The sequence below is a fragment of the Neurospora hispaniola genome (assembly GCF_033458365.1).
Source record: "Neurospora hispaniola strain FGSC 10403 chromosome Unknown B0T23scaffold_5, whole genome shotgun sequence".
Lineage (NCBI taxonomy): Eukaryota > Fungi > Ascomycota > Sordariomycetes > Sordariales > Sordariaceae > Neurospora > Neurospora hispaniola.
The window spans coordinates 398,791-425,004 of NW_026944410.1; the positions used below are offsets into that span (position 1 = coordinate 398,791).

A 26,214-nucleotide genomic window follows, 5' to 3' on the forward strand; every position below is an offset into this window, starting at 1 on the left:
ACCGAGATTGTACATTTTACTAATATTAGTAGCCCTTTATTTACCCCTCTCCTATAGCGGTTATATTAGTCCGTAGTAGCGTTTTAGGTTACGATATAAATGCGCTTTATTAATAACGGTCTCCCTATAATATTGTTTAATATATTCCGAATTAGGAATTTTAATTGTAAAGGCTATTTAAGATTTGGCTATTATAGTATTAGTAATATTAATATTAATATCGATCCGGTAGCCCCTATTAGTAGTCCTATTGTTAGTAATGGCGGTTCTCCTATAAATATCTCTATACCGAATTTTTTTACTTATATTACCCCCTCCTTTAATTATAGTTAGGGTTCCTAACGTTAGACGATTAATAGGAGGTTAGTGTTTATAGATAGGAAATTAAACGAATTATTAGAATTCGCGAGGGAGGATTATAAATAAATAGTATAAGGTAGTATTTACAAATATTATTAATAAGCGTAGTAGTATATAGGAATATTCCTCCTAAGGTTGTAAGTTCTAATCTTATATTAATAATAGCGGATACTATTGAGGATTTTTTCGTTTAGGGTAATAATAGAAAATATAGGCTATATTCTACCTAACGCCTTATTAATATCCTATATTAAATTAAGCTACCTTCCCTTCCTATTTTTCATCCCCTCTAGCGTTTTTACTTTACGTTTCCGCCTTACATTTTTATTTTTATATCCCTACTTTACGCCTTATATTTACATCTTACATTTACGTCTTGCGTCTATGTTTTACATTTTATATCTACGTCTTATATCTACGTTTTACATCTTATATCTACGTTTTACGTCTATATCTTACGTTTTACGTCTACGTTTTATATTTACGTCTTACGTTTTACGTTTACGTTTTATATTTATATTTTATATTTTATATCTATGTTTTACATTTATATTTTACGTTTTACGTCTATATTTTACGTCTTTACTTTACGGTTTACATTTGTATTTTATATCTCTATTCTAAATTTTTAAATAATTACTATTCTCCTCCTACTATTTAATTAACTCTTATTAATCTAGTAGTCGGCCCGCTATTAATACGCCGCCGTTATATCTCCTTAGCCTTATATTCCTTAAAAAGGTTCGGGTAATTTATATCCTCTCGTAAAACCTACGAATTTTCGTTATCCGAATACCCCTTCTATTTAACCTAGAATTAATATTAGCGATTAAATTTATAATATTTTACAATCGCCTCGATTTTATATTAAATATTATCTTCTTTAATATTTATAATTTTCCTTTGTAGTACTACCGTAATAGGATCCTTATAGTACGGCTCTAGTAGAATAATAGGGAATATTAAGTAGATTTAGTAATGTACGGGGAATATAAGTCGGTATGCTATCTTCTTCTCTTTAATAATTTTAGTAATTTAAAAGGGTTTTAAAAATTTATTTATTAATTTAATATTTAGGTAGTATTATTTAATATATTTCGTATTAAGTAAAACCTAATTTCCGACGTTGAATTCCTTTAGTTTCCGAATTTTATTATATTATTTTATATACCCTTAATTAATAATTTCTAAGGCCGCTACGATTTTTAACCGTTTGCGAAGTAATTTATTAATCCGATTAGTAGTTATTATTAGAAGGATTATTTTCCGCCCTCGCTCCGGGTCTATTAGTTCCTAAGGATAATACCCGAAGAGTAGTTTTAAAGGGGATTTTTTAATAGTAGTATAAAAATAATTATTATACGTTTATTATATTAATATAATTTTTTTAGTTTAATTAATTTATTCTATATTATAGAAGATTTAGAAGTATAATTCTAAATTCTAGTTTTACTTCTCTATTTATCCGTCTATTTAGGGGTATTAGGCCGTATTAAGGCATTTATAAATATTTAGGAGTTTATAGTAAATCTTTTAAAATTAGTTTGTAAAAAGGTTGCCTCTATCTAATATAATTAAATCTAGGAGGTTAAATTATTAGAAGACGTTTTATTAAAAGAGGAATATAAATTGCCGAACATTAATTATTTTCTATATAGGGATATATAAGACGTACTTAGTAAAATAGTTAATAATAATAAAAATTGTATTATAAGTCTAATTAAATACGGGGTCGAATAATTTTAGTATTCTAGTAATAAAATTATATAAAATATTTTATTAAAGGATAGTAAGAATAAGTAACAATCCTAATAATTTATATAATTAGTAATTATGAAATTTAATTTTCTAGTATATTAAATATTTACGGACGTATAATTCAACGTTGGTTATAATAGTAAGTTAATAATAGAATTAATTAATATATTTTAATATTTTCTTTTAGTTTAAGTATTCTATTATTATTATATTGTAGTAGGCGTAGAGTAGTTCGGCCTATATCCGTTCTAGGATATAAATTTAGTATTAATACTATAGAATTCTATTTTTCCCTATTTTTTAATTCTTTACCTATCTCCTTCCTTTATTATTCTTCTATATTTCCTTAATAATAAATAGGTCCTTTTTCTATATTTCTAATAATTATTATTCTAATAGTAGTAATTACTTTTCGTTCTTCTATACCTTTATTACTATTATATACCCGCCTATATTTTTTATAATAATACTTTCGTCCTCCCTCCCTAATTTAGTAGCGGTTTTACTTACGAATTTTACCCTCTTCCTTACTATTTTATCTTCTTTATTATTATTCCCAATTCCTTTTTACTTCTTCTCCTCCCTATTTAATTCGCTCTCCCCCTATAAATTTTACTTTTCTTTTTATAATTCGACCCTTTTATCCTCCGACGTTTAATCCTCTTTTATTTCGCCTATATTTTATTATTATTCCCTCTCTTCTACTACCGTCCTCTAAATCTCCTTTCTAATTAAAATTACTTATTTTATTAACGCCTTTACTATTTAATTTTCTTTTATTATTCGACTTTTCTTTTCGCCCCTTTTAATAACTTTTATCAATAGGTAATTGCCCCCTACCTCCTATCTTTCTCTTTATAATTATAATTTCTTTAATAACCTATCTATTAAATTTAATTTTCCCGAATAATATTTAATCCTAAAATTATATATTATTAATTTTAATACCTACTAATTCTACTTCGTATTAACCTATTCCTTTTTTTAAAAATATTATAAATTTAAATAATCCGTAATTATTAGGAACGGTTTATTTATATATAATAGGTATTACTTTTATACTTTTAAACTCCTACGACTATTAATAATTCTTTATCCCTAATTTTATATTTAATTTCCTCCGGCAATTTCTTCTTTAAAAAGAAAATTACCGGGTGCTATTTATTATTATATAATTATATAAGAACTACCCCGATTATAAAGTCTAATACGTCTATTTCTATTCAGATTTGTAACGCTGGGTCGAAGTAGTATAATATAGGAATTTCCTAAAACTATTTTTTAAATTCCACGAATACTTTTTCTACTTCCTTTGTAAATTCGAACAATTTCCGTTTATCCCCCTTTAGTAATTCTATTAAGAGTATAGTTACTTTAGAATATAATATTATAAAGTATTAATAGAATTTTATAAACTTTAGGAAGATTTAAATATTATAAACGTTTATTAGAATTTCCTATTCTACTATTACTATTACTTTCTCTAAATTTATTACTATACCTTCCGGGGAAATAATATATCTTAGGAATAATATTCGCTTTATATAAAATTCGTATTTATTTAGGTTTATATAGAGGTTACGATTTTATAACTATTAAAGGACTTTTTTAATATAGTTAATATAATTTTCTTCGTTTTTACTATAAATTAGGATATTATTAAAGTAAATAATATATATAGTATTTATTAGTCCCATTAATATATTATTAATATATATTTAAAATATTATTAATACGTTCACTAATCCTATTAGTATAATTAAGAATTTATAGTGCCCGTACTTTGTACGAAACGCCGTCTTCTCTTTATTTCCCTTTCGAATCCGAATTTTATAGTATACGTCCTTTAAATTTAATTTTATAAAGATTTTAATTAATAATAACCAATTTAGAATCTTTTAAATAAGGGGTAACGCTATCCGATTTTTTTTTATAATTTTATTTAACGCCCTAAAATTAATATAGAATTTTAATTTTCTACCCTTCTTTAAAATAAAGATAATAGAAGTACCTATTGGATTAATAGAGGGATAAATCTACCTTTTTTAAAATATTTCTATTAATTATTCGTATAATATTTCTAATTCCTTAATATTCAACGTATAAATTAGTCCCTAAAGCGCCGATTCTCCCTCGATTAAATTAATATAATACTCTAATTAATTATATTAGAATAGGAATATAATAAAAGTTTTAAATACTAATTAGAATTTTTTATATTCCGGCGGGATAATTGGCTCGGGGACGGCGGGCTTGCCTTTTATTTCCTTTAGTAATTTTAAGGGTTATAATAGTACTAGTTCTATAGGGGGTATTAGAGTAGGGTAAACGCTATTAAATATTATTCGAAAAATTTTTATTAGGGGGGTAGGAATTGGAAGCGATTCGGCCGATTCTACTACAATAGGTAGGGTTATAAGTTCTAATACTAAAGAAGAGGGGATTTCGAATAGGATATTCGTGTGTACGGGAGGGTGGAAACCCTCTTTTACCTTTACTATTTCCCGAGAGTTTAATAATAGAATTACATCCTACTATAGCCCTACTAAAACGGTTGTAACATTGTATATTTCCTTTGCTAGTACTATATTTAATATAAGATTGCCGGCTTTAATATAAAATTAAAATAACCATTACTATTAATTAATATTAGAATTCTATTTATAGAATTAAAAGTAATTAAAGATAATTTCTACGGTTAGGGATTTAATTATAATAAATATAATTTACTTTATTTATTTAATACTATAGGAATTATATATTTTAATAAAATAGGTAATTATACTATATATAAGAATAAATTAAAGGGAGAAGTTAATAAAATAATAGGGTATTAGATTAATTTTTATATTTAATAGAAATAAATACCTACTAATTAAGTTTAATTCCGCGTCCGAATTTATTAACCTTTATATATTCTATTAATTTCTATAAATCTTTATTAACAACCTCGTTTCTAAATATATTTATAATTTACCCGTATTATCCTAAGCAGTTATAATTATTATTCTAACCGCAATCGGTTTAATATTCGCTCTATATAAGGGGGTACCTATAGGGATAAAATAATTCTATACTAAATAATTAACTTAATTATAATTATAATAGACTTAATTTAAATATATTACTACAAAATAACCTATTATATTATATTTATAATAAGTATTTAGTAGTTTCAATTAGGTATACTAATTATATATATAACTTTTCTAATAATAAAGGGAATAAATAAAATTAGGATTTATTTAAAAAGTAGTAGGGGGGTAATAGGGAAAATCGGAGGGGTTATTACTATAGGACGATTATAAAGGAATATTTAAAAAGGAGGTAAAAGGGTACGAAAATAAAGAAGATAATAGATTATACTTTAAAAATATTTAATATTAGTAATACAATATAAATAGTTTAATATTTTCTAAACCTTCTAATTATTCTGTATACGTTACTATTTTATTTATTATATTAATACCGGCCGTCGAAAGGATACTTTATTTAAAGAGGGGGCGTAATTAATTAATTTAAATAACAATCCGAATATATTCCGGTTAATTGTATAATAAATTGAATTCTTCGGTATAATAGTAATTATAAAAAATACAAATAGTCTCCGAGGCGCCTTACTATATATATTCGAACTTATTAAAAGCGGATTATTCAATAGCCTAAATATTATTATTATATTTAATCTTTAAGAAAGTACGGAAATTACTCTACGTAAATATATTATAAATAATATTATACTTAAGCTTACTATAGAAAATTAATATATATTTAATTTATATATTTTTAGAATTACTTTTAATATAATTAATAGCGAATAAGAGGGAAGTATAGGAGTATTCTTAAAAATATATATTAATATTATAAAAGTAATTCTATAGTTATAAGAAACTTTCGCTAGTAAATTTAATAATATTATATTTAGGACGGTACTTAGTATGGACCAGCGTAGCCGTAGTTAATAAAAGGGTAATTATAGTAATAACTATTAACGAAGGGGTAGTAAAGGGAAATATAGTAGAAATACAAATTTAATTATAGAAAAGGTAATTTTAATAGTAGAACCCGGTAGGGATAGGAGGGTAATTTTTTATTAAATTTTATTCGGTAAGGCCTACAAATATAAATTATTCTTATTAAAATATATACGAAGGAAAGTAATTAAGGAGGAGTTTAATTATAGTGAATTGAAATTCGAATAATTATTATTTACGTACGAATTTATTGGTTTCCGAAATTTAGGGGTACGAACGGGGAGTTTAAAGTAGTGTAGAAGGGTAGTTTTCGTTACTATTTTTTTTAATAAATTTTATAATAAATTAGTATTATTATAATAAGAGTAGAGGGGGTTAGATTGTTTTAATTATAGTAATTATAAGGGTAGTAGTACGAAAGGGATAAGGAGTAGCCTCGGCGGTACGAGAGATAGACCGGCCGCTATATATATATATTTTAATAATATTAATTTAATTCCTAGAGGAAGAGCTATTAATTTATTAGGAATGTAAGTGAAAGGTAGGTTAAGGTAATTATAATTGTAGTTATATGTAGGGGACGGTAAATTAGGAGTTAATTTAAAAATATATTAATAATTACTAATTATAATAAAATATACTCTATTAAACCTCTTTTATACCTATACAAACTCTATTCCTCTGTTAACGAATATTATAGAGCTTTATACTAGTTTAGCGCTTTAGCGCGGTACCGGATTATCTTTCCTATAGGTCCGACCCGATATAGGCGTTATTATAAATAATCCTACGCTTCTATTGACGAAGGGGAGTAGCAGCCGCTGAGGTGCCTCTGTGTACGAGTTCTTAGCCTCCTAACAAGTAGGCCGAATTTCTAACCTAGTACTACTTTATAATTTTATATTGGTTAAGTAAAAATAATAGGACTGCTAATATACTCTCTAGGAAGTCCGAGGATCTTAAGATTCAAAAGGCTAAATAGGAAGCTTACCGGACTATCCGCATCTTTAAGACCCTCGACGATAGTACTATAACACACTCCGATAACCTACTAATAGTCTCTACTATTAGTATAAACGTACTACCCGTTATTATAGCCCTTAATATTATAATTATAAAAATCAATCCGGAAGTTTGTACGGCTAAGGGGGAGGAACTCCTCGAGGGATATATTTTAATAGATTATTTAATTTTAGAAAATAAGATTAATATCGAATTAAAAATCTATTGAAATATAATTCGTTGGAGGGAAAATAGGTATTAATTTATTGCTAATAAAATTCTAATATAGTATAATAAATTAATAGTACTTTTTAGAATACTAAGAGCGAGAGTAATATACGAATTATATACGAAGATTACTATAGTCTACCCTAATTATAATGAAATACGACAATTAATTACTATATAATATTAATAGTTGGATATAATAGGAAATATAGATTAATACATTACTAACTATTTAATATATTATACTTCGAAGGTTCCGTACAATAAAATACTAAGTTAGCTATACCCCTTACTACTAATAAATTAATTTTAGTACTACTTTATAATAGATTTTAAATTAATATTGAAAAATAAGCGGAGTTTTAATAATATATTAGTAATAATCGACCGGTTAAGTAAAACCACTTAGATAATATTATATTTCGCTATTATAATAATGTGTAATGTAGTCCGAATATATTATAAAGGCCTATATTAAGTGTATAGCTTACTAAAGGAGATTGTATTAGATTAAGGTCCGTAGTTTATTGCTAATTTTATAGATGAATTTACGAAGATCCTAGCTATTAAATAGAAATTAGTTTTATTAGGGTATAATTAAATGGTGGGGTAAATTAAAAACATAAATAAATACTTAGATTAGAAATTACGACCCTTCGTAAATTATTTCTAAAATAATTAGTTAAATATAATATTGGTTATAAATACAATTTAAATAAATATATTGTATAATAGTCTAGGAGGTATATAACCCTACGAAGTATTAAGGGGCTTCCTTATACTAAATACTTTAAATTAGGAAATATAGTCGGATTTAACGCGTTTAACGGTTCGAAAATAATTTAACCGCAGGAAAGTTTAAAAAATAGTAAAAAGGATATAAAAACACATTACGAAGGCCTAGAAATTCATTATTATAATATAGGAGAGAATAGTAAAATAAATTAATTAATACTAATAAATACCTAATTTTAATATCGGTGATAAAATGTTCATTATTAAGCGTAATAAATTAACCGACTACCCTAACTATAAATTAAACTTCCTATTAATTAATTAATAGTTTAAAATTAAGAAAAAGTATAAATACTTATATTACTTTAAAATACTAGAAAATTAGAAAAGGATAGACGTTTTCTATATAGACTGTTTAAGGAAATATTTAAATAATTTACTACTAAAATAATAATTAAAAGAGCTTATAAGAAAATATATAAAGAATAATATCGAATAGGAAGTTAAAGATATTCTAATATCGAAAATATATTATAAAAAACTCTAATATTAGGTGAATTAGCGAAGGTACGATTTAGACCCAATATATTACAACGTAAAAGGTTTTAAAAATTCGGTACGCTTATTTAAAGTATTCTATAATTAGTACTCTAAATAACCGGGACCCCCAATTTAATTCAATTACTAATTATAAACGGTAGAAGAGGACCGGTTTAAAGAGGATTATAATAATAATAATGTATTTGTAAAGAAGGGTGTACGGCGGATTAGGAAATATATAGGAGTAAAGAAATAATTAATTTTTAATAGAAGAGGATATTGTACGTAAGGGCTTATTTAAATATAATTATAAAAATAAATATTTAATATATTGTAGTAGATAATTAACGTAATTAGTAATAGCGTAGGGGCCCGGAACCAATTAATTAATTAGAAGTCCGAGGATACCCCCCCTCTATTTGGAAAGCAACCGTATTCGAGCTAAGGCAACGGCGACCTTTTTTGTTTTTGTGTTTTTTCGGTTAGAAAAAGGGGACGGGGACCTACTTTATATATATAATAGCTTTCTGTACGTTTTTGCACGATTCGGGACGAATCTTTTTATACCGGGGGGGTAATATTACAACACTAGCGGATAGGTTCCAATCCTAACATAGCACGACTAGTAGCCTGGTGGCAGGCACCAGGCCGCGTGCATTAACCACTTAGGTCTCGAGTTAAAACCCTAGACGCTAGGCGCGCCTTTATACGTTTCCTCTTTCTTCCCCATCTTATAATTCTACTATAGACCTGGGAATCAACGTGTTTAGCTTTGTCTCTCGTGACCACGTCGCTCGTAACATTTATTATATTCGTTAAATTAATAGTATTAACTACTTACTTAGTCTATGTACTATAATACTTAATTAATTATCCCTTTTTTAATTAGTCGAGTGCGCTTAATTAATTAGCGATTATAATTTCTCTCTTTTTAATCGGTACCGCCCAGAGCAAAGCTATATTATATTAACTCTTATCCGACCGATAGAACCCGATTTCTATACGTAATTGAACGAAGCGCCCGCTGCCCGATTGGGTTAGCCCTAATGCGAGATACGTAAGGTATTACGTGGACTACGTCATCGGAGTATTAGTAAGTTTATAATTAAAAGCGGAGGATTATATGTGACTTTAAGGTTCGCTGCGTTAGCGGAGCGGTCTAGAATCCGGATTTTTCATTTTTCTATTTTTATACCTTATTAAATTATATTATTAATTATTTAATTGGGTTAATAATCATTTTAACTATTTACTTCTATAATTTCTTTAAATTATATTTAATATTCCCTTTACCGCCTTTAACCTTTAGTAATTCAATTTACCCCTATTCGAAGGTATTTATTTATTCTCTTCTTTAATTCGATAATTCTTATTTTCTTATTTAATTAATTATAGCTATTTTATACCTATTTACGCAATAACTTTTCATTAACCTATTACTCTTAAAAATTATTATTATGGCTGACTAAATCTCCCTAGAGTAAATACTTTAGAATTATAATAGTAAAATTTGTACTTTACATAATAATTTTAATCTCTTAAACGAAAAATTCTCTCTTTTAGTTAAGACTATTAATAAAAATCTTATTCTTAAAATAAAGTTGCCCAATACTAATAAGTTTATTAGAATTAATTTTTCTTTTAAAATTTAATTGCCTATAATCCGCACTAAGCTTAGATTTAATAATAAAATTATTAGTAATATTAAAATATAATTCTTTTATATTTATTCCCGGTTTAAGGGAAAGATTTAGGCTTTGGTTATACTATAGTTGATTCAATCCTCCGAGAGTAGCGTTTTCAACCCTTAAGTCTTTTTTAATTAATTAATCTATATTTACAATAATCCTAATAAAATTTAATAAATTAAAACCGCTTTATACGTTCTCTAATAGGGCGACAATACCTTTAGTATTTTTATTATTAAATTTAAACGTCTCTTCTATAAAATTCAAATTAACTCTTAGTTTGAACCCGTAAAGATCTTTCTCCTTCGTTAGGTTTTTAATAAAGAGATATATAAGTACGCACTATAAATCCGTCCCTAGCTAACTATTTATATAAATTATATTAATAAATTGAAAGAGGTTTTCGGATTTATTTACTTCTTTAGTAAATACGGTGCTAATTATAAGAATAGGGATACTATAAACGTCAATGTTATTCAAAATATATTAAATTTAATTAAATTTACTTATATAGTTTCTAATAAAGCTCTACCTCCTATTCCTAGTACTACGGCTACGGTTCCTTCAACCTTAATTTCTTGTACTTAATTTAATACTGTTATAATTTTATATAATAATAATAATAATAATAATAACGATTCTATTTTAAATTACAATTCTTACGCGTTTTATTCGTTAGAAGACTTCGAGCGCAAGTTGGAGTGTATATATTATAGCGATGGATTAGTTAGATGGAGTTGTGATTTGGATTGAATTGTACTAACGATACGGATTGGGAATTAAGGTTTTACGGTATTAGGGACTTTAATAGTTTTTACGTAGATTTTTATAATAATAGAGGATTTTACTATTTCTAGTCGACTTTAAGTTTGAGTCTTTTTTCCGCGGGGGGGTAATATTATAGCTAAGCTAGATTAGTTACTAAGACTACCTATATAGTCCGTACTCCTATTTAAACCTTCTAATTAAGTATATTCTTATTGTATCTACCCGTATTGTCTAATTAAGTACATCCCTTCTCGGGACCCACTTCCTTCCTATATTTAACCGTGCTAGCCAGAGCTAGCACTTCTTCTTCCCTTTTACTCCCTATAGTTAATTATTTATTACATTCGTTAGATTAGTAGTGCCAGCCACTTGCCCAGTCTACGTACCGTAACACAAATCATTTATCTAACAATTTTATTATTAAAACATTTCAACACAACATTCAACTACTCTTTTTACCTCCTCATACATCCTATAAAACTCAACCGCTTAATAAATCCGTATTTACTACCGTTAAATTATATTTCAAAAATTCAATTAAAAACTTTACCTCCTTTCCAACATTAACGCTAATAAATTAACAACAATTTCTCCAATATTATCAAAAAACTTCACAATAAAGTGTAAATTCTAAAAACCTTAAATTAAAGTTCAAAAAAACAAGAATATAACCAATAAACAAATCCGTTATTCTTAACAACCCTAAAGCAATTATCAATAACAATACCCTCCCCCTCCAACCATCACCACCCAAAACGCTACCCAAAAACGAAATATCTAAAGTTAACTACATTTTCAAAACTCCCCAAAAATCCAAGGATATATTAGAAAACATTCACAACAAATTAACTACTATTAACCGTAATATCCAGACTATCTACACCAAAGCAACCAAGGCGCTTAATAATAAAAACGCTAAGCTCGCCGCTAAAGATCACCAAATTCAATATTTACAAACCAAACTAGAATTACAAAAGCCAAAGGGTAAAAGGAAGGTTAAAAAAGGGGGTAATAATAAATTTACACGTATAAAAAATATAATCGAAGCTCGTAAAGCCTCAAAGCAAGCCCCCAAGCGCCAGCGGATTGCTACAGTAACGACAACGTCGTCATCACTACAACCCATCGAGAAAGCTGTTGAGTCAATACTCCAGACCATTCATGAGCATCAGGATTAATCAATAAACATCTCAAACGGTTGAAATCGCTGCAAAAATAGCCAATTTTCAATGTTATCCGACTACTGGTTATGGCTGGGGATGTGGCCAGTTGAGGGGGGCGGCCAGCTGTGGGGTCATGACTGGTAGACCGTGACTATTCCTTTTCCATTTATCGGGTGAAACAGGAAGTACCACCTCGAGGTACACTAGACTAGACCAAGTCTAGAAGTAGGTAGTGTTACCTCTGCCACTTGATCGTCCTTTTTTTCAGTTCAGTCAGTTGCTTCCATCACCACCTCCAACATCCGTCTTCTTCTCCAACCACTTCTCTTCTTGCCCTTCAAGGGAACCAACCACCCGCCCGTCTCAGCCTGCTGCAGACCTGAAGACAGCCAAGCCAAGCCAACATGCAACTCTTCTCCGTCCCCATCTTCCTCCTCGTCTTCCGCGAGACCATCGAGACATCCATCATCGTCTCGGTCCTCCTCGTCTTCCTCAAGCAAACCCTTGCCTCCCCATCGTCATCATCTCCAGCAGAGGCAATAAGCCGTGCCGCCGCCACCACCGCTGCCGCTGCCGCTGCTGATGATGATGAACTCAAACCTCCCTCCTCCACCAACAACAACAACAACTCCGATTCACCACAACAACCCGTGGTTGTGGATCTCCGTGTGTACAATGCACTCCGCCGCCAAATCCTCCTTGGTACCGTCCTCGGCTTCATCCTGTGCATCGCCATCGGCGGCGCCGTCATCGGCGTCTTCTACACTCTTGGCGTCAACAAGTGGGAGAGCTCGGGCGCCGAGCTCAACTGGGAAGGAGCATTTTGTCTCTTGGCGAGCGTGATTATCAGTGTGGTGGGCGCGGCGCTGTTGCGAGTGGGCAGGATGAAGGAGAAGTGGAGGGGCAAGATGATTAAAGCTATGGAGGGGAAGGAGAAGAACAAGAAGTCAAAGGGTGGGAGAGTTGCCGGGGGCGAGGAAGATATGGAGCGAGGGGAGACCGTGGAAAGAGAACGTGGATGGTGGGTCAAGTGCAAGGCGTGGATGGAACGATATGTCATGTTTATCCTGCCGTTCGTGACAGTCCTGAGAGAGGGCGTGGAGGCGATTGTCTTTGTTGCTGGTGTGTCGTTCGCGGCGCCGGCGACTTCGATTCCGATTCCTGCTATTGTTGGCGTTATCGTGGGATCTTTGGTGGGGGTGGTTCTGTATAAGTGAGTTTCATTCCCCCCATCGTCAGCTTGAGCGGTAACTAACGAGGCGGTTCACAGATTCGGATCCTCAACCAAGTTGCAACTCTTCCTCGTCCTCTCGACATCCCTCCTCTACCTCGTCGCAGCCGGCCTCTTCTCTCGCGCAATCTGGGCCTTGGAGAGTCAGCAATGGGCCAAAGCCGTCGGAAGTGATGCCATCGAACTCGGTAGCGGCCCTGGATCTTACGATATTGACAAATCTGTCTGGCATGTCGACTGTTGTAGCCCGCAGGTGAACGGTGGAGGCGGTTGGGGCATCTTCAACGCCATCTTCGGCTGGACCAACTCGGCAACATACGGGTCCGTCATCGGATACGACCTCTACTGGCTGGTCGTCATTGTGTCGTTCCTCGTCATGAGATACCGCGAGGTGAAGGGGAAATGGCCGTTGATCCCGCAGAAGACTCAGGTCGAAGATGGCAGCGAGAAGGGTAGCCTTTTTGGCAGGTTGAGCTGGAAGAAGGGCAGAGCTTGAAGGGGATGTCTGTATCAAGTAGTATCGCAAGGCAGTAAGCCGCCGCGCGCGTAACACAGAAGAAGATAATGAAGAGGAGTTACCGATATTGATGCAAGGAGAAGGTAAAAAAAGGATTTTTCAAGACAGTTGAGATGGCTCATCAGTGACCTCCCTGTGCTTCACTAGACCAGATACAAGTCCCGCGGTGAGGTAACATTCGGATGGCATCTTGCTCGCTTCTATACTTTATCTATTTCACTGGTTATGTAAGACCGCTTTTGATCAAGCAATATGCCGCCATCTAAACGCCAACTGATGCAACTTGGACCAACAACATAACGTCCTCAATACTCCTCCGCCGTCCAATCCCACTCATCAGCCAGAAACAGTTCCATGGCCATCTTGCTCGTCCCCAGCGTGCTATTATATCTCATTCTCGGATCCGCCGCCAGCGTTCTAGTGAACCTAAACACCCTATTTTTCCCTTTTTCTCCTCTGCCACCATCTTCCCCTTCCTCCTGCCGTCTCTCCACCAAACTAACCCAACTAACTTCCTCCCTCCTCTTCTCCCAATCCGCCCTCTTGACGAGCACCACCTCGCTATTCAACATAGCCTGCACGTAATCCAAAACCGGCAACATCCTCGTCCTTAATCCGCAGTTCGTATGATGTCGATCAATCTGATAACTCGGACACTGTCGTAAAATCGCCACGAAATGGTTGATTTCCATTGTTGAGATGCCGCCCAGGTCATTATTCTCCCCTCTAATGCCAGAGGAATGTTTAGGGGGTCCAAACACCACGCCCATACCCGGGTTATGTCCATCCACTTTGGCAAGCGGATTCTCCCCGCCGCCATCATATTGGGTAATAGCCCGATCGAAACTCGACGGACTAAAGTCGACAAGGGCCAAAAGTCCCTTGGTGCAGAGAAACCGAATCATCTCGCCTAACTGGTAAGAATCGCAGCTGGCGCTGCTCTCGTAACCTAGTTTGCATTGACGACCTTGTGCGGCGGCTTGTAAGGCCGAGGCGGCGTTGGATGTGAAGCTTGATCCTATTCCCGCACTGCTGGTAACAATGGACCGGGTCTGTGGGGGGCGGACGATGTATAACCGTAAAAAGTGGCGGGGGATGGATGCCAAGACGGAAAGGAGGCAGGTGCGTCGGTAGGAAAGTTCGTCTTCGAGGAGGTCGGGGAGGGACCACCATTTTGCTTTGTATTTGTGTTTGTATTTATTTCCAGTGTATTTCTCAGGGTGAGAGTTAGGGACAGGGTTAGGATCAGAAGAGGTGTAGTCGGATTCGGAATCGGAATCTTCAGGGGAAGCGGAAAGGGTCCAGCGGCGGGATCCGTACAGGATTAATTCGCGGGTGGCGGATTGGAACTTGAGTGGGAGGTCGAGAAGCCAGGAGACCAAGATTTTTTGGCGCAAGAGTTCTTCACCCGCAAAAGTGAGGGCGTGGCCGTCTTGGTCTTTGGTGAGGCGGGTGGGTGTCGCGGGCCATTTTAAGGGGGTCTGGGAAGAAGAAGGGAGACGGGAGAGGGAGGGGGTGCAGGAGAAACGGTCGGCGAGGAGGGAGAGGGTGGTTAGGTAGGGGATTGTCAGGGGGGGTGCTGTTGGTGCTAGTTCGGTGGTGACTGGTTCGTCTGGCGTTTCTGGCTTTTGTAGCGTCGGCTTTGGTTGTCCCTTTTGTGATGTTTTGTCTAGAGGCTTTCTGAGGCCGTTTGATTGGGTTCCTTTGGCTGGTGTCTTGGTTGGTAGTTTTTGGCCTGGTTTTTGTTCTTTCGTTGTTGCTGCCGGTTTGGATACTACTGGTTTTGGTGTCGGTGCTGCTGCTGTGGGTTCTGGTGGTGTTACTTCTGCTGGAGGTTCCGCCGATGTCTCATCTGCCGGCGGCGGTACCCTCCCATGATGTAGTATATACAGCAAATCATGAAAGATATACCTCATCTCCGCACTCTGCGTAGCCTCGTCATCTTCTCTAATGCTCACCCGTGGGAGCTGCGTCCAGTCCGCCTCGCCAGGACTAATGTTTTCCAGCGAAAGCTTAGCCAGAGCCGCTTCAACAGCTTTGGCCTCGGCAAAACGCGTGTCTGAGAGCAAACGGGCAAAGTAGGGCGACTGCTCTTTCAGGACAGACAGATGAACACGGAAACCAACTCTTTCTCTGGGCTTGGGCGGTGGTCTCGGTGGTCTGACTGGCGTCTTTGCGGGTCCTTGTCCGGGTATTGTTGCCTTGCTGGTCCGAGGAGTTGGTCGGGAGGAGAAGGCGGCAAAGGCTTTCTTGGCGGCGAGGATGACGGGTTTGGAGGTCTCAAAGGTTACGTCGAGGATTATGTCGCCGTTGGGAACGATTTCGATGATTTCTAGGTCGGTACCGCCGACGCCGTTGATGGGTGTTGACATGATGGGCTTGGGATGAGAGGGCCTTTAATCCAGTTGGTGGTGTCGCGCTTATATCAACCCTTCACACATCCATTGAAAGGGAACTCAATTAAGACTGATCAATTTGAGAGTTCTTCCTGGAAGGTGAGTTGACGAGCTCTACACTTCCACTTCAAGCAGGTGTCGATATCTGATATTGAAGATTACGTGATCAGCCAGAATGGTTCGCGTCACAAATCTTTACGCTAACCGGCTGACGAAACAAGACAGTACATGACATTATGAGATGAATCATAACTTGATCGACCGTGACGCTTTATATTTTTACTCACTTGTGATTCACAGAGACGAAACCGCCACAGTTCCAGCTCTTTCACCAGAGAAACAAGAATGTGGATGTCCTTGGAGTTGTTGTCAAGTCTTAATTCTGTATCAGTTCATTGTGAAGCGGCTAGTGATGCAGGAGGCGAAATTGTTAGTGCTATAAGTAACTCTACAGGTCCAATCCGGGGCATCTGGGGTCTTCCGAGATCGGATCTGGAACCATGTCTTGTTCATCACAAACCCCTTTCCACACGTTTCTCGTTGTTGTTTGCTTTGTATTTATAGATGCTGTAGACCCAAAATCAATCAATCAAGCTGTTTGCTCGTTTCCTGTCCACCGCTGGAGTGAAACGTGGTACAGCCAAGGTAGCAAGCAATTGAAGTAGCCGTAGCAGCGAGTGATAATATCCGGTAATGATTAGGTAAAACAGAGGGCGGCCGAGACCGCTACTGGATGCCTCCAGCTGACCCACGACAGGAAGCCCACCCTGACCAAGACCACCATCGTGCACTTTGGCGTCAATCCCGTCATTCAGGCCCATGTCGGTGCCAAGAAACCGACGTCAACCTCTTCGGCCAGCTTCCTCTCTCTTTTTTCCCAGGCATCCCCCTCCCCATCCCACTTCCCCCTTACACCTGACCCTTTGCTATGCTCACCAGAGCAGATACGATTTTTCTCAAGTTGCTTTCCTCCGCCTTTCCCTACAACGTTTCTTGACACCTCGCCGTCGTCACCTCAGATCGCAACCTAGGTCAGATCGGATAGGCAATGGCCGCTGTGCGCCGTCGTCCCCCCACCCAGTCTCTTGTATCTGCTCTCCAACACCTCGAGCCTGCTTCTTTCCCCGCGAAAGCTCCCAGAGCTACCCACCAAGACACCGAACTTCTGCTAAATGCCTTTATGGCCTATCTCTCTACCCTTTTCCACCATCCTCCCACGGCTACACGACCTGCGATGAGACGAGTGACGATGCCCGGTCCGCGGGTCCTGCGCACAGCTGCCGGTAGACGCTACCTCCATGCATACGCACGACCCTCGAGAACCTCCTCCAGCTCGACAATAAGCGCCGACGAGCTTTGCAACCGTTTCCGAACCCATACCCTCACCGACCGAACCTCGAAGCGCAAGTTCCACAACTACTTCGTCACCCATCTGCCGTCGTCCTCCTTACATCCCGATTCTCGGTTACAACATCCCCACCATAAGCTCCCGCGATCGGCATCGGTACCACACAAGCAGGATCCCGGAGCTGCTCCGGCTGCTGTACCTCCCAACATACCCAGTCGCGACCTCACCGTCGTCCGAATTCCCCTACGAAGCGCAAAACACCATTTTGGCACGGCCGTCTCGCGCGGTCAACGCAACTACAATGAAGATACAAACCAGGCTGGTACAATCAGCATGCCGTCCTTTGCCAAACGAGCTCCCATGAGCCTCGTTCGCAGCCAGTTGCGGTCTCTTAACGAGAACGCCACGGCAAACAGTGCGTTTGGAGACCCCCAGATCTTCTACTTTGCCGTTTTTGACGGCCACGGCGGCTCCGAGTGTAGCGAGTTCCTAAGGGACGAGCTACATGGCTACATCGAACAGGCAGCACTGGACTTTGGTCTGCAGAGTAGTTTGCAAAGACAAGGCACAAGCCTGGACAGCTTGAGTAACCCAACGGAAACGTTTGGAAATGCGCCCAGGAGCAGCAGAGATGCACTTAATCGGATCGACATGAAAAGCCCCGAAGAAGTCCAGGACCGGCTCAACGTACCGGAAACCAAAGGCAATGCCGTCGTCGAAGAAGCTTCCCACGAGCCACCCCTTGACGGAGACGAGCCCACACCAGCAGTAGCAGACGCAGCCAAGGCCGAAGAGCTTGAAATAGACCTCTTGGACGAGTACCGCAACACAGTAGGGGGCTACTTCCGCCGCTTCAACTCCCGCTATTTTTCCGAACGAGCAGGCGCCCGAGCCCGCCAGTCCGGCTCCAATGCCGCCTCCTCCACGGACGAGAACAGGAACAAGCTCCAGAAGCAAACTGACGAAACCCCTGCCACCACACCCGTGACCGTCGAAACCGTCCTCACCTACGCCTTCCTCCGCGCCGACCTCGACTTCATTACCGCCCAAGCCCGCAAGCCCGACCCCGACGACCTCCATATCGCCGACAACCCCGTCAACAAGGACGAAGTTCTCGGTCAACCGCACCTCCCGCCTTCCGGGCACCGCATCGGCGGCCCCGCGCGCTTTAAGGGCGGCTCCACGGCCTCGATCGCCCTGATTGCCACTCCCACTCCGGCACCCTTCTGGCACCCGGCGGCGCACAGCACCTTGCTCGTCGCTCATGTCGGCGACACCCGCGTATTGCTCTGCGAAACTGCCACCGGCCTCCCTCGTCCCTTGACGCACGACCACCACCCTTCCAGCCCCGTCGAGACCCGTCGACTGATGCGCTACGCCGAGTCTCTAATCACCGACTCCTTTGGCGAGGAACGCATCGGCGGCCTGGCCAACAGCCGCTCATTTGGCGACATGCAGTCCAAACGCATCGGCGTGTCTGCAGAGCCCGAGATCATACGGGTCAATATGGAACCGGCTGAGTACTCGTTTCTGGTGCTGATGAGCGACGGCGTGAGCGGCACCCTCAGTGACCAGGAGGTGGTGGATGTGATTAAAGAAGCCAGGACCCCCGAGGAGGGCGCCAAGAATGTCATTGAGTATGCGACTGAGGTGTCGGCCGATGGCGATAATGCTACGTGTCTGGTGGTGAGACTGGGTGGGTGGGAGAGAAGGATGGAAGGCGGGTTGGGTAGTTTGGGGACCAAGGAGATTAGGGATGCAAGGAGGGCGGAGGCGTTGGATCCCAGGAGGGGAAGGCGGTGATTTTGTTTTTTTTTTCTTTCCCATATGGTTCGGCGATAGAACGTACTGTAGACAGCGTTGTTCGGTTTTCGTTTCTTGTGACTTATGTTCAAGTACATAATGATGGTTTTGTTTTCAAAGTGTTTGTTTGGGATGCATAGCATGAGCACGGTGGGTGGGTGTTGGGAAAGGGGCTGAAGCATCGAATATCACATCGATTCTATTTATATGATCGTTGAACTTGGGAAAAAGTGCAACGTTGTCGAAGTGAGAAAGACAGTGAAGAACCTGATCTCGGTCCTTTGAGCGACGGTTTACCTGGAGTCAAACTTGCATGTCTGTTCAACATGCAATATAGAACATTTACACTCATCAGAGATAAACTATCATCATTTACTCTCGTGAGCGTTCTTGTTCGCGGAAGCATAGGGAATCAAAACATGTGTCCCCTCACTTGGTCGTAGTCAAAGTAGTTAGCATTTGCCAGCGTAGTAGCAGTGTGATGATCCCGAAGACCTGACTGATTTTATGACAAAGACTAGAACCTTGGAGAGAATGAACTAAAGGAATATTACCAGAATGAAAGCGTACAAGAAAGAGTTGGTTGAGGATTATGTTTACCTACTAGGTGTATTACCATAAAGTTTTTTTTAGGATTGAGGGTAGACTAAGGATAGCGGTACATAGTAAATGGATCCAGGCGCTTAGCCCAATAACAACCAGCGGTTGTATAGTGTAGCGGTTATCACTCCGGATTCTGAGTCTTTCACCTTATCAGAAACATTCCGGCAACCCCGGTTCGATTCCGGGTACGACCTCTCCTTTTGTCATTTTTTTTGTTCCTTCCTCGTTACTTTGATCTTCATGTTCGGTCCCTTGTTTACCTCGAGTTTTGTTTTTTGCTCCCACTTCATCCTGTTTTGCCACCGCTCTAACATTTTTTTCTCCCTACTCCCTCCTTTTTCTATCTTTCATTTCCCTCCATCATTCCCTTATATACAACTTAGTAAGTACATACATACAAGCATGCGGCTTTTCCCACCACATCCACTATGCAAAAGAATGGAACACAACCCCACCAACCCCACACATCTAGTCTAGAAAGTTCCGAATTGCCTCACCTGTGCACAAATCCAACTACATAGGTCCGCATTCTAGCAGGCGTACACCAACCAGAACCAAACAGTTTCAAGGTTCTATAGTGTAGCGGTTATCACTCCGGATTCTGATTTGTACCCTTCAGGACATTCCGGCAACCCCGGTTCGATTCCGGGTAGGACCTCATCTTTTGACTTTTTAACTGGTTCATATTTTTCTGGATCTCACTCACATGCTTCAACCGCCCTATACCTTTTTCTTTCTGTTGTTGTTTTGTCCTCTTCGGTTTCTCTTCATAGTTTCCCGTTTTCGCTGATGGATGCATGATCGCTAAGTTCTTGGTCGTTGTTGTTTCGAGAAAGTACTTCAAACCACGGTTTTAATCCGTTGGGCGGACGCATGAATTCCGACTCCTAGGTCATCGTGCAAGCATAGTAAGTCTCATGGTGTGTGTTGTGCTTGTTAGTGTGTTGCCGCTGGTGTGCTTCTCAAGATGGTGCTTCTCAAGACGGAGCCTTGTCATAGAACGAAGCCCGTAATACCTGTACTGATGGGAGGACGACTCGAGGACACTAGAACTACGCAGTCAGTAGTCATCAGGCAGGCTGTCTTCGCACCGCAAGGATGTCATTTTCGACATGATGCCTTTCTCGATCAAATCCAGGTTGTGCCACTAGCTCATTATATCGCCAACGACAACAATGATGATTCAAGACAAGAGCGCCTCTTTACTTTCCTGAGGAGGGTTACGCGCATTTATCAGACAAAAAGGTCCTTGGAGTGCATAAAACTGCCTTGATTTAACAGACAACGCTTGGTAAATAAACGATTAGGCACCTCAAGGATATGGTCAGGCATTTGCATGATCTCGCTTCACTATTTGCGTTGTACGAAACACATATTCACAGCGTCCGAAGGTACCTATACAAGACTTCTAGGTGGGATGGGATGTCGGTGTTATTACCTAGGTAGGTAATTGCGGAAGTTAAGCACCCAGCGACATTTTTCGTTTCTATGTTAACCTTACTCGTCCTGGACAGGATGGTTGAGACCTTTGACATTATACCTCGGGTGTACTCATATTACGCACCCAAGCGCCATTGTTACACGTCTAGTCTTAAGTTCTAGGCAATTACTGAATAGAAATATCGAAATAGGATAGTAGGAGATTTCTTTTTCGAATTATTTTTCTTCGTATCACAGTCCTGCAACAGCCTTTTTGTATATATCTTGAGCGGTCGCGGACTGGTTTACCTAACCTGCTGATTGGTCTCATCTATTTTGTTTCGGACGAGCCTTCCATGCTAGCATATGCAGGTCACCTCCCCTTTCTACTTCCAACGCACTTACTCATATCAGTTTAATCCGCCTCGGTTCAACCCCATCAAAAATCGCTACCCTCATATGCCGAAACGTTCCCACCCGGCTATAAACACAAAGATCCCTATCAACATCACGCTTCTCCTCCTCTTCTCTGAGAAGAAGGCCCCCTATCACTGTCTTCCGAAGTTTACTGTAATCTCTTTGCGCCACCATACCCATACACCAAAGTCTACTACCGCTCCGTTCTGCTTCCCCCTCTACGTCGAGGGCATGATCAGCCACCCAACGACCGTCGATCTTCAAGCCGCCGAAGTAATAATGTGACCCATACATATACTCGGGGTCTAGCTCGATCAGGGTTTCGGTAAACAATTCCACCTCCACGAGACGGGCACCGCTTATGATGAGATTCGCGTCTTTTAGGGCACCGTAGGGGTCGTCGTACTTGGGCAGTAAGTTAATCTCCTCCACTTCCCATCCATCTGTTATGACTCTACGTGCATCTTTAATGTCTTTCCATGGATCCTTGCCGTCTTTGCGTATATCCATGCCGTCCTTGCGTGCATCTTTATTGTCCCTCTCCCTAGGCTGTATATCGGCTGCATCTCTCCATGTCCCAGCCATCATCAACTGCTTCTTCCTCATTTCTTTCACCCTCCTGGCAGGAACTTTCGGTTTGAAACTTATTACTCCTCCTTTGACGGACGCCCACGACCAGCTGGGCGCGACATAATTATCCGCCGCCGCCGCCGCCAGTCTTCTCGCCCTCGATTTATCTTCCACCTCCCAGAACAGCTCTTCCTTCAGGCGAGAGCTCCATAGTCCAGCCACGTACCGCGCACAAGGGAAGTGGTTTCGCTGGTAAAACTGCGCCATACCAGACAAGGCAGCCAGTTTGTCCGTGTCCTTGGTTAATAATCGCTGGCTGTAATCGAACACCATTGCCCACCAGTCGCACTCACTTGTGTAGGCTTTGAGCAGAGAGGAAATGGTATTGGCAATGCCATTGGCAGCACTAGCGGCTTGGACCAAATCGCCGTCTTCATGTTGAAGAAGGTTTAGGCTTGGAATACTTCCACTTTCTACCTCTATCTCCGACCACTCCTCCTTCCATTCACGTTGTGGTGATGAGTCCAGCCCAGCATAGTACGAAGAAGAGTGATCATGCCACGGCCGCTGCGCAGTGGCTTTCAGCTCCGCGCACTCCCAGAGTACTTGTTTCTTAGCGAAATGGATGTTGCGCCGCGAGAGTTCGCGCTCCTGGAGCGTCCAAGCCCGAGAGCGGAGCGGTGAGGTGTCGTCGCCGAGCCTCCCCACCATGTGCATTGTCCGGTTGGTCCCGTTGTAGAGGGTGTGCCAGTTTTCGTTGGAGTAGTAGAGTAATCGAAATCGGGGGGAGGAGGAGGAGGAGGAGGAGGAGGAGGAGGAGGAGGCAAAGGCGCGGTTCATGTTCTCTATCGTGCCGCTTTTGGGACTTGGTTGTTGGGCAGGTGAGGTGGTGATACTGAGATCCATATAGGAACGGTCCTCGTCTAGTGGTTCCAAGTGTAACCCCCCGCTGCTGTCGCGGGAGCTCAGGGCGGATAGCGTACAGGATGCGTGGGAGTAGACCTTGGCCATCAAACTGGCTTCGCGCGCCCAGTCTTGTTCGTCGTCTTGGACGATGCAAAGGGAGTCGATCCAGAGGTATCGGTGGCCTAGTTTGCGGGTCATTTCGATTGCGTCTTGGAAGGTTCGGGGTAACTCGACGAAGGGAATCCTTTCCATGCGCTGGGATAGGTTGGCTTTGGTGGTCGTCGTCGGACGCTTTTCCGGTGGTCCCCAGCAGTGACTTAGTGTGAAGTAGGGCGGCGGGAACTTGTTCGTGTCTGATCCCGGGCTCATCGCTAGACTCAAGCAGACGAGCCTGACGTCGTTCCCAAGATGGCATGATAGTCCACTACCCGTTCCGAATGCTTGGACATCGAGCAGTCTAGTTGGCAAGAAATCGGTGTCGGTATCCATTGAGGTCTTCTTGATCTCGCGGCATTGCGTATGATTCCGTTGGCAGTTTCTCAACCAATCCTTCAAGAGCAGGACGTTATGTTCAGGATTCTGATCATTGTATCCCATAGGCGGCTGAAACTTCGGACCTATATTGAATCAACAAACGTAATCGTAAGCATAGCTGACTCTTTCCCAAAATCCCAAGACCCAGAAAAACATAGACAATAGACAGAGACAGCAAGGCAAACCCTAGAAACACATAAACAATAGACAGAGAGAGCAAGACGAAACCCAGAAACACACAGACGCTAGACAAAGGGAGAGGGGAACAAAAAAGACAAGAAAAGAAAAGAATCAACTTACACCAACTCCCCGGTACCTTCACCAAATCCACCTGAAATAGCTCCTCATTATTCAGACACTTTATCCTCCAGTCCCACTTGCCCCTCGTCTCATCCTCCTTCCTCTTGCTGTTCGACGTCCAACTCCAGTCTCCCCTCCGCCCAAAAACCAGCGGCACGTCTACCGCCCACTCGTCAGTCCGCGGATTCATCACCGGTGGCAGGTAATATGCTCTTGAAGTATTTTTTGCGCAGGACGCGCGGTCGGTGAATTTGGTGATCAAGAGGCAGAGGTGGCATCCTCCCTCCATTTTTTCTTGTCTGTAGTTTTCTTCTCTTTGTCTACCCCCTCCTTGCTCCCCTTGCCCTCCCCCGCCTTCGCTCTTTCCCTTTCTCCCATTTTCCCCACTTGCTTTCTTTCCTCGCTTCATCTTATCTGTTTCCTGGTCCAGGTAGCAGTCTGTTTGGGTCCGACCTGTACCTGCTTCTTCTTTTTCCCCTGCTACTTCCCCTGTTACTTCTTTTCCTGTTACCTCCTCCCCAGCTACTTTTTCCCCTGCCACTTCCTTCCCTGCCACTTCCTCCCCTACTACTTCCCTTACTACTTCCTTTCCTTCTTCCCCTACTTCCTCCCCTAGTACTTCCTCTCCTACCCCCTTGCCTACTTCCTTCCCTGTTTCTGCTTCTGCTTCTGCTTCTTTCCTCGCCTCTGCTTCAGCTGCCATCGCCGCCTGCACCATTGCCGCCTGCGCTTCCATCCACCTCCAAGAGCCAAGAGTAATAACCGGGTCTACACCCCATCTCCATTGCGATTCCGATTCAAATTTTGTTGTCGGCCAAGGTAGGGAAGCAAGCCAGTAAGGGACGTGGGAACAGTAGGCGCAGAGTCTGGGGGTCATTGTCTACCTAGGCTTTGACACACACTGCGCACTGAGCGGGAGGGCTGTGGACTGGAAGATGGAGGGGGTCTCTGAGGAGGGATGATTTTTTGATGTGTATCGGGTGGTGATTGGATTTCACGTCCAGTCGATGTCGATGAGATGTCGGTACTGTTGATAAGTGTCGAATAGAACTGACAAAGAAACATCAAGTGTTCTCAGATTATTGTGGATGGAGGAATGATATAAGAGATCATGCTATATGTACATATATTGGGTCGGGCAGTCTCCGCGATTTGATATAGTCAGCGAGTAGTAGAACAACACATCGACGCATACTACCTACGCAAGGCATCTTCGAAGGCAACGAACTTGGTGACGGGGACCGCTGGGGGAGGGAACCAATAATGTTACGCTTCTGGGTTCCTTAAGCGCCGGTGCTACGCTGCCACTCAAGATTCAGGTCTCACCCTCTGAAACTACTACAATGAAGGGAATCGCATGATGGGGATCCTTTTGTTTTGAGGGGGCATCAAAGATTCTGAAGAGCTGCTTCTTCTCAATGAGGAGGAAACTCCACCCCGCATCCGGGCAACGAATCATTCAATTGCAGTAGCATTTGATACTCAATCCTGCCATCATTTCGCCTTTCCCATGCCACCCCGGACTGCCCGGAGTTGTTGTGTCGCGCCAACTTGGCGGCAAGAAACTGCAGTGGAATACTGATGATGCGACAAGCCTACATATTCAGGTTATTCCAGGCGAAACGGAGGGATTGTACGGGTGGATTGCGTCTAACTATCTTCTTGGGGGTTTTGATCATCCCGAGCAACATGCGCATGGACAGGGAACCGCTCTCAGCAAGCGCTCTACATATCAATTTAACGGCAACACCGCTTGGACAATGTTGAAACGAGTATGAATTCCAAGTTGTCCGGTCGGGTATCTGCCGCTGATGAGGATAATCATCCGCCTGAGGAGCTCCGTTTTAATAGGCATTCGTGAACCGGTCAAGTTTCACGACATGGAGGTAGAAGAACGACTTTGCCGTCAAGAAGATTCGTTCTGTCTCCAAGACTCGCATGTTAACAGAAAGAC

General features: G+C 40.1%; 4 protein-coding genes and 2 non-coding genes across 6 annotated transcripts; 4 read left to right on the plus strand and 2 right to left on the minus strand.

Moving 5' to 3' along the window:
* The first annotated feature begins 12,358 nt into the window (after window positions 1–12,358).
* Window positions 12,359–14,147, plus strand: B0T23DRAFT_420781 (iron permease FTR1/Fip1/EfeU). Its single transcript, XM_062839743.1, has 2 exons — window positions 12,359–13,429; window positions 13,487–14,147. The coding sequence occupies exons 1-2, from the start codon at window positions 12,621–12,623 to the stop codon at window positions 13,941–13,943; spliced, it is 1,266 nt and encodes a 421-aa protein (XP_062691429.1). The 5' UTR covers window positions 12,359–12,620; the 3' UTR covers window positions 13,944–14,147.
* On the minus strand, window positions 14,137–16,734 carry B0T23DRAFT_381361 (uncharacterized protein). Its single transcript, XM_062837258.1, has one exon. The coding sequence runs from the start codon at window positions 16,334–16,336 to the stop codon at window positions 14,270–14,272; it is 2,067 nt and encodes a 688-aa protein (XP_062691430.1). The 5' UTR covers window positions 16,337–16,734; the 3' UTR covers window positions 14,137–14,269.
* Window positions 16,735–17,154: 420 nt separating this feature from the next.
* Window positions 17,155–19,939, plus strand: B0T23DRAFT_359482 (phosphatase 2C-like domain-containing protein). The gene has a single exon (XM_062836228.1). The coding sequence runs from the start codon at window positions 17,409–17,411 to the stop codon at window positions 19,509–19,511; it is 2,103 nt and encodes a 700-aa protein (XP_062691431.1). The 5' UTR covers window positions 17,155–17,408; the 3' UTR covers window positions 19,512–19,939.
* Window positions 19,940–20,214: 275 nt separating this feature from the next.
* Window positions 20,215–20,308, plus strand: B0T23DRAFT_t224. The gene has a single exon. It is a non-coding gene; the product is annotated as a tRNA-Gln (tRNA).
* A 374-nt stretch (window positions 20,309–20,682) lies between these two features.
* Window positions 20,683–20,772, plus strand: B0T23DRAFT_t225. Its single transcript has one exon. It is a non-coding gene; the product is annotated as a tRNA-Gln (tRNA).
* Window positions 20,773–21,694: 922 nt separating this feature from the next.
* On the minus strand, window positions 21,695–25,402 carry B0T23DRAFT_413068 (HET domain protein pin-c2). Its single transcript, XM_062839506.1, has 2 exons — window positions 24,261–25,402; window positions 21,695–24,043 (listed from the first exon to the last, which is right to left on the minus strand). Exons 1-2 carry the CDS (start codon window positions 25,135–25,137, stop codon window positions 21,939–21,941), a joined length of 2,982 nt encoding a protein of 993 aa, XP_062691432.1. The 5' UTR covers window positions 25,138–25,402; the 3' UTR covers window positions 21,695–21,938.
* Window positions 25,403–26,214: the final 812 nt, after the last annotated feature.

Bases quoted from the DNA above. Each gene is read 5' to 3' on its own strand.
- B0T23DRAFT_420781 (XM_062839743.1), top strand. From the start codon at position 12,621: ATGCAACTCTTCTCCGTCCCCATCTTCCTCCTCGTCTTCCGCGAGACC. The intron at 13,430-13,486 runs GTGAGTTTCATT...GGCGGTTCACAG, and splicing joins GTGGGGGTGGTTCTGTATAA to ATTCGGATCCTCAACCAAGT.
- B0T23DRAFT_381361 (XM_062837258.1), bottom strand. From the start codon at position 16,336: ATGTCAACACCCATCAACGGCGTCGGCGGTACCGACCTAGAAATCATC.
- B0T23DRAFT_359482 (XM_062836228.1), top strand. From the start codon at position 17,409: ATGGCCGCTGTGCGCCGTCGTCCCCCCACCCAGTCTCTTGTATCTGCT.
- B0T23DRAFT_413068 (XM_062839506.1), bottom strand. From the start codon at position 25,137: ATGACCCCCAGACTCTGCGCCTACTGTTCCCACGTCCCTTACTGGCTT. The intron at 24,044-24,260 runs GTAAGTTGATTC...GATTCAATATAG, and splicing joins GAAGGTACCGGGGAGTTGGT to GTCCGAAGTTTCAGCCGCCT.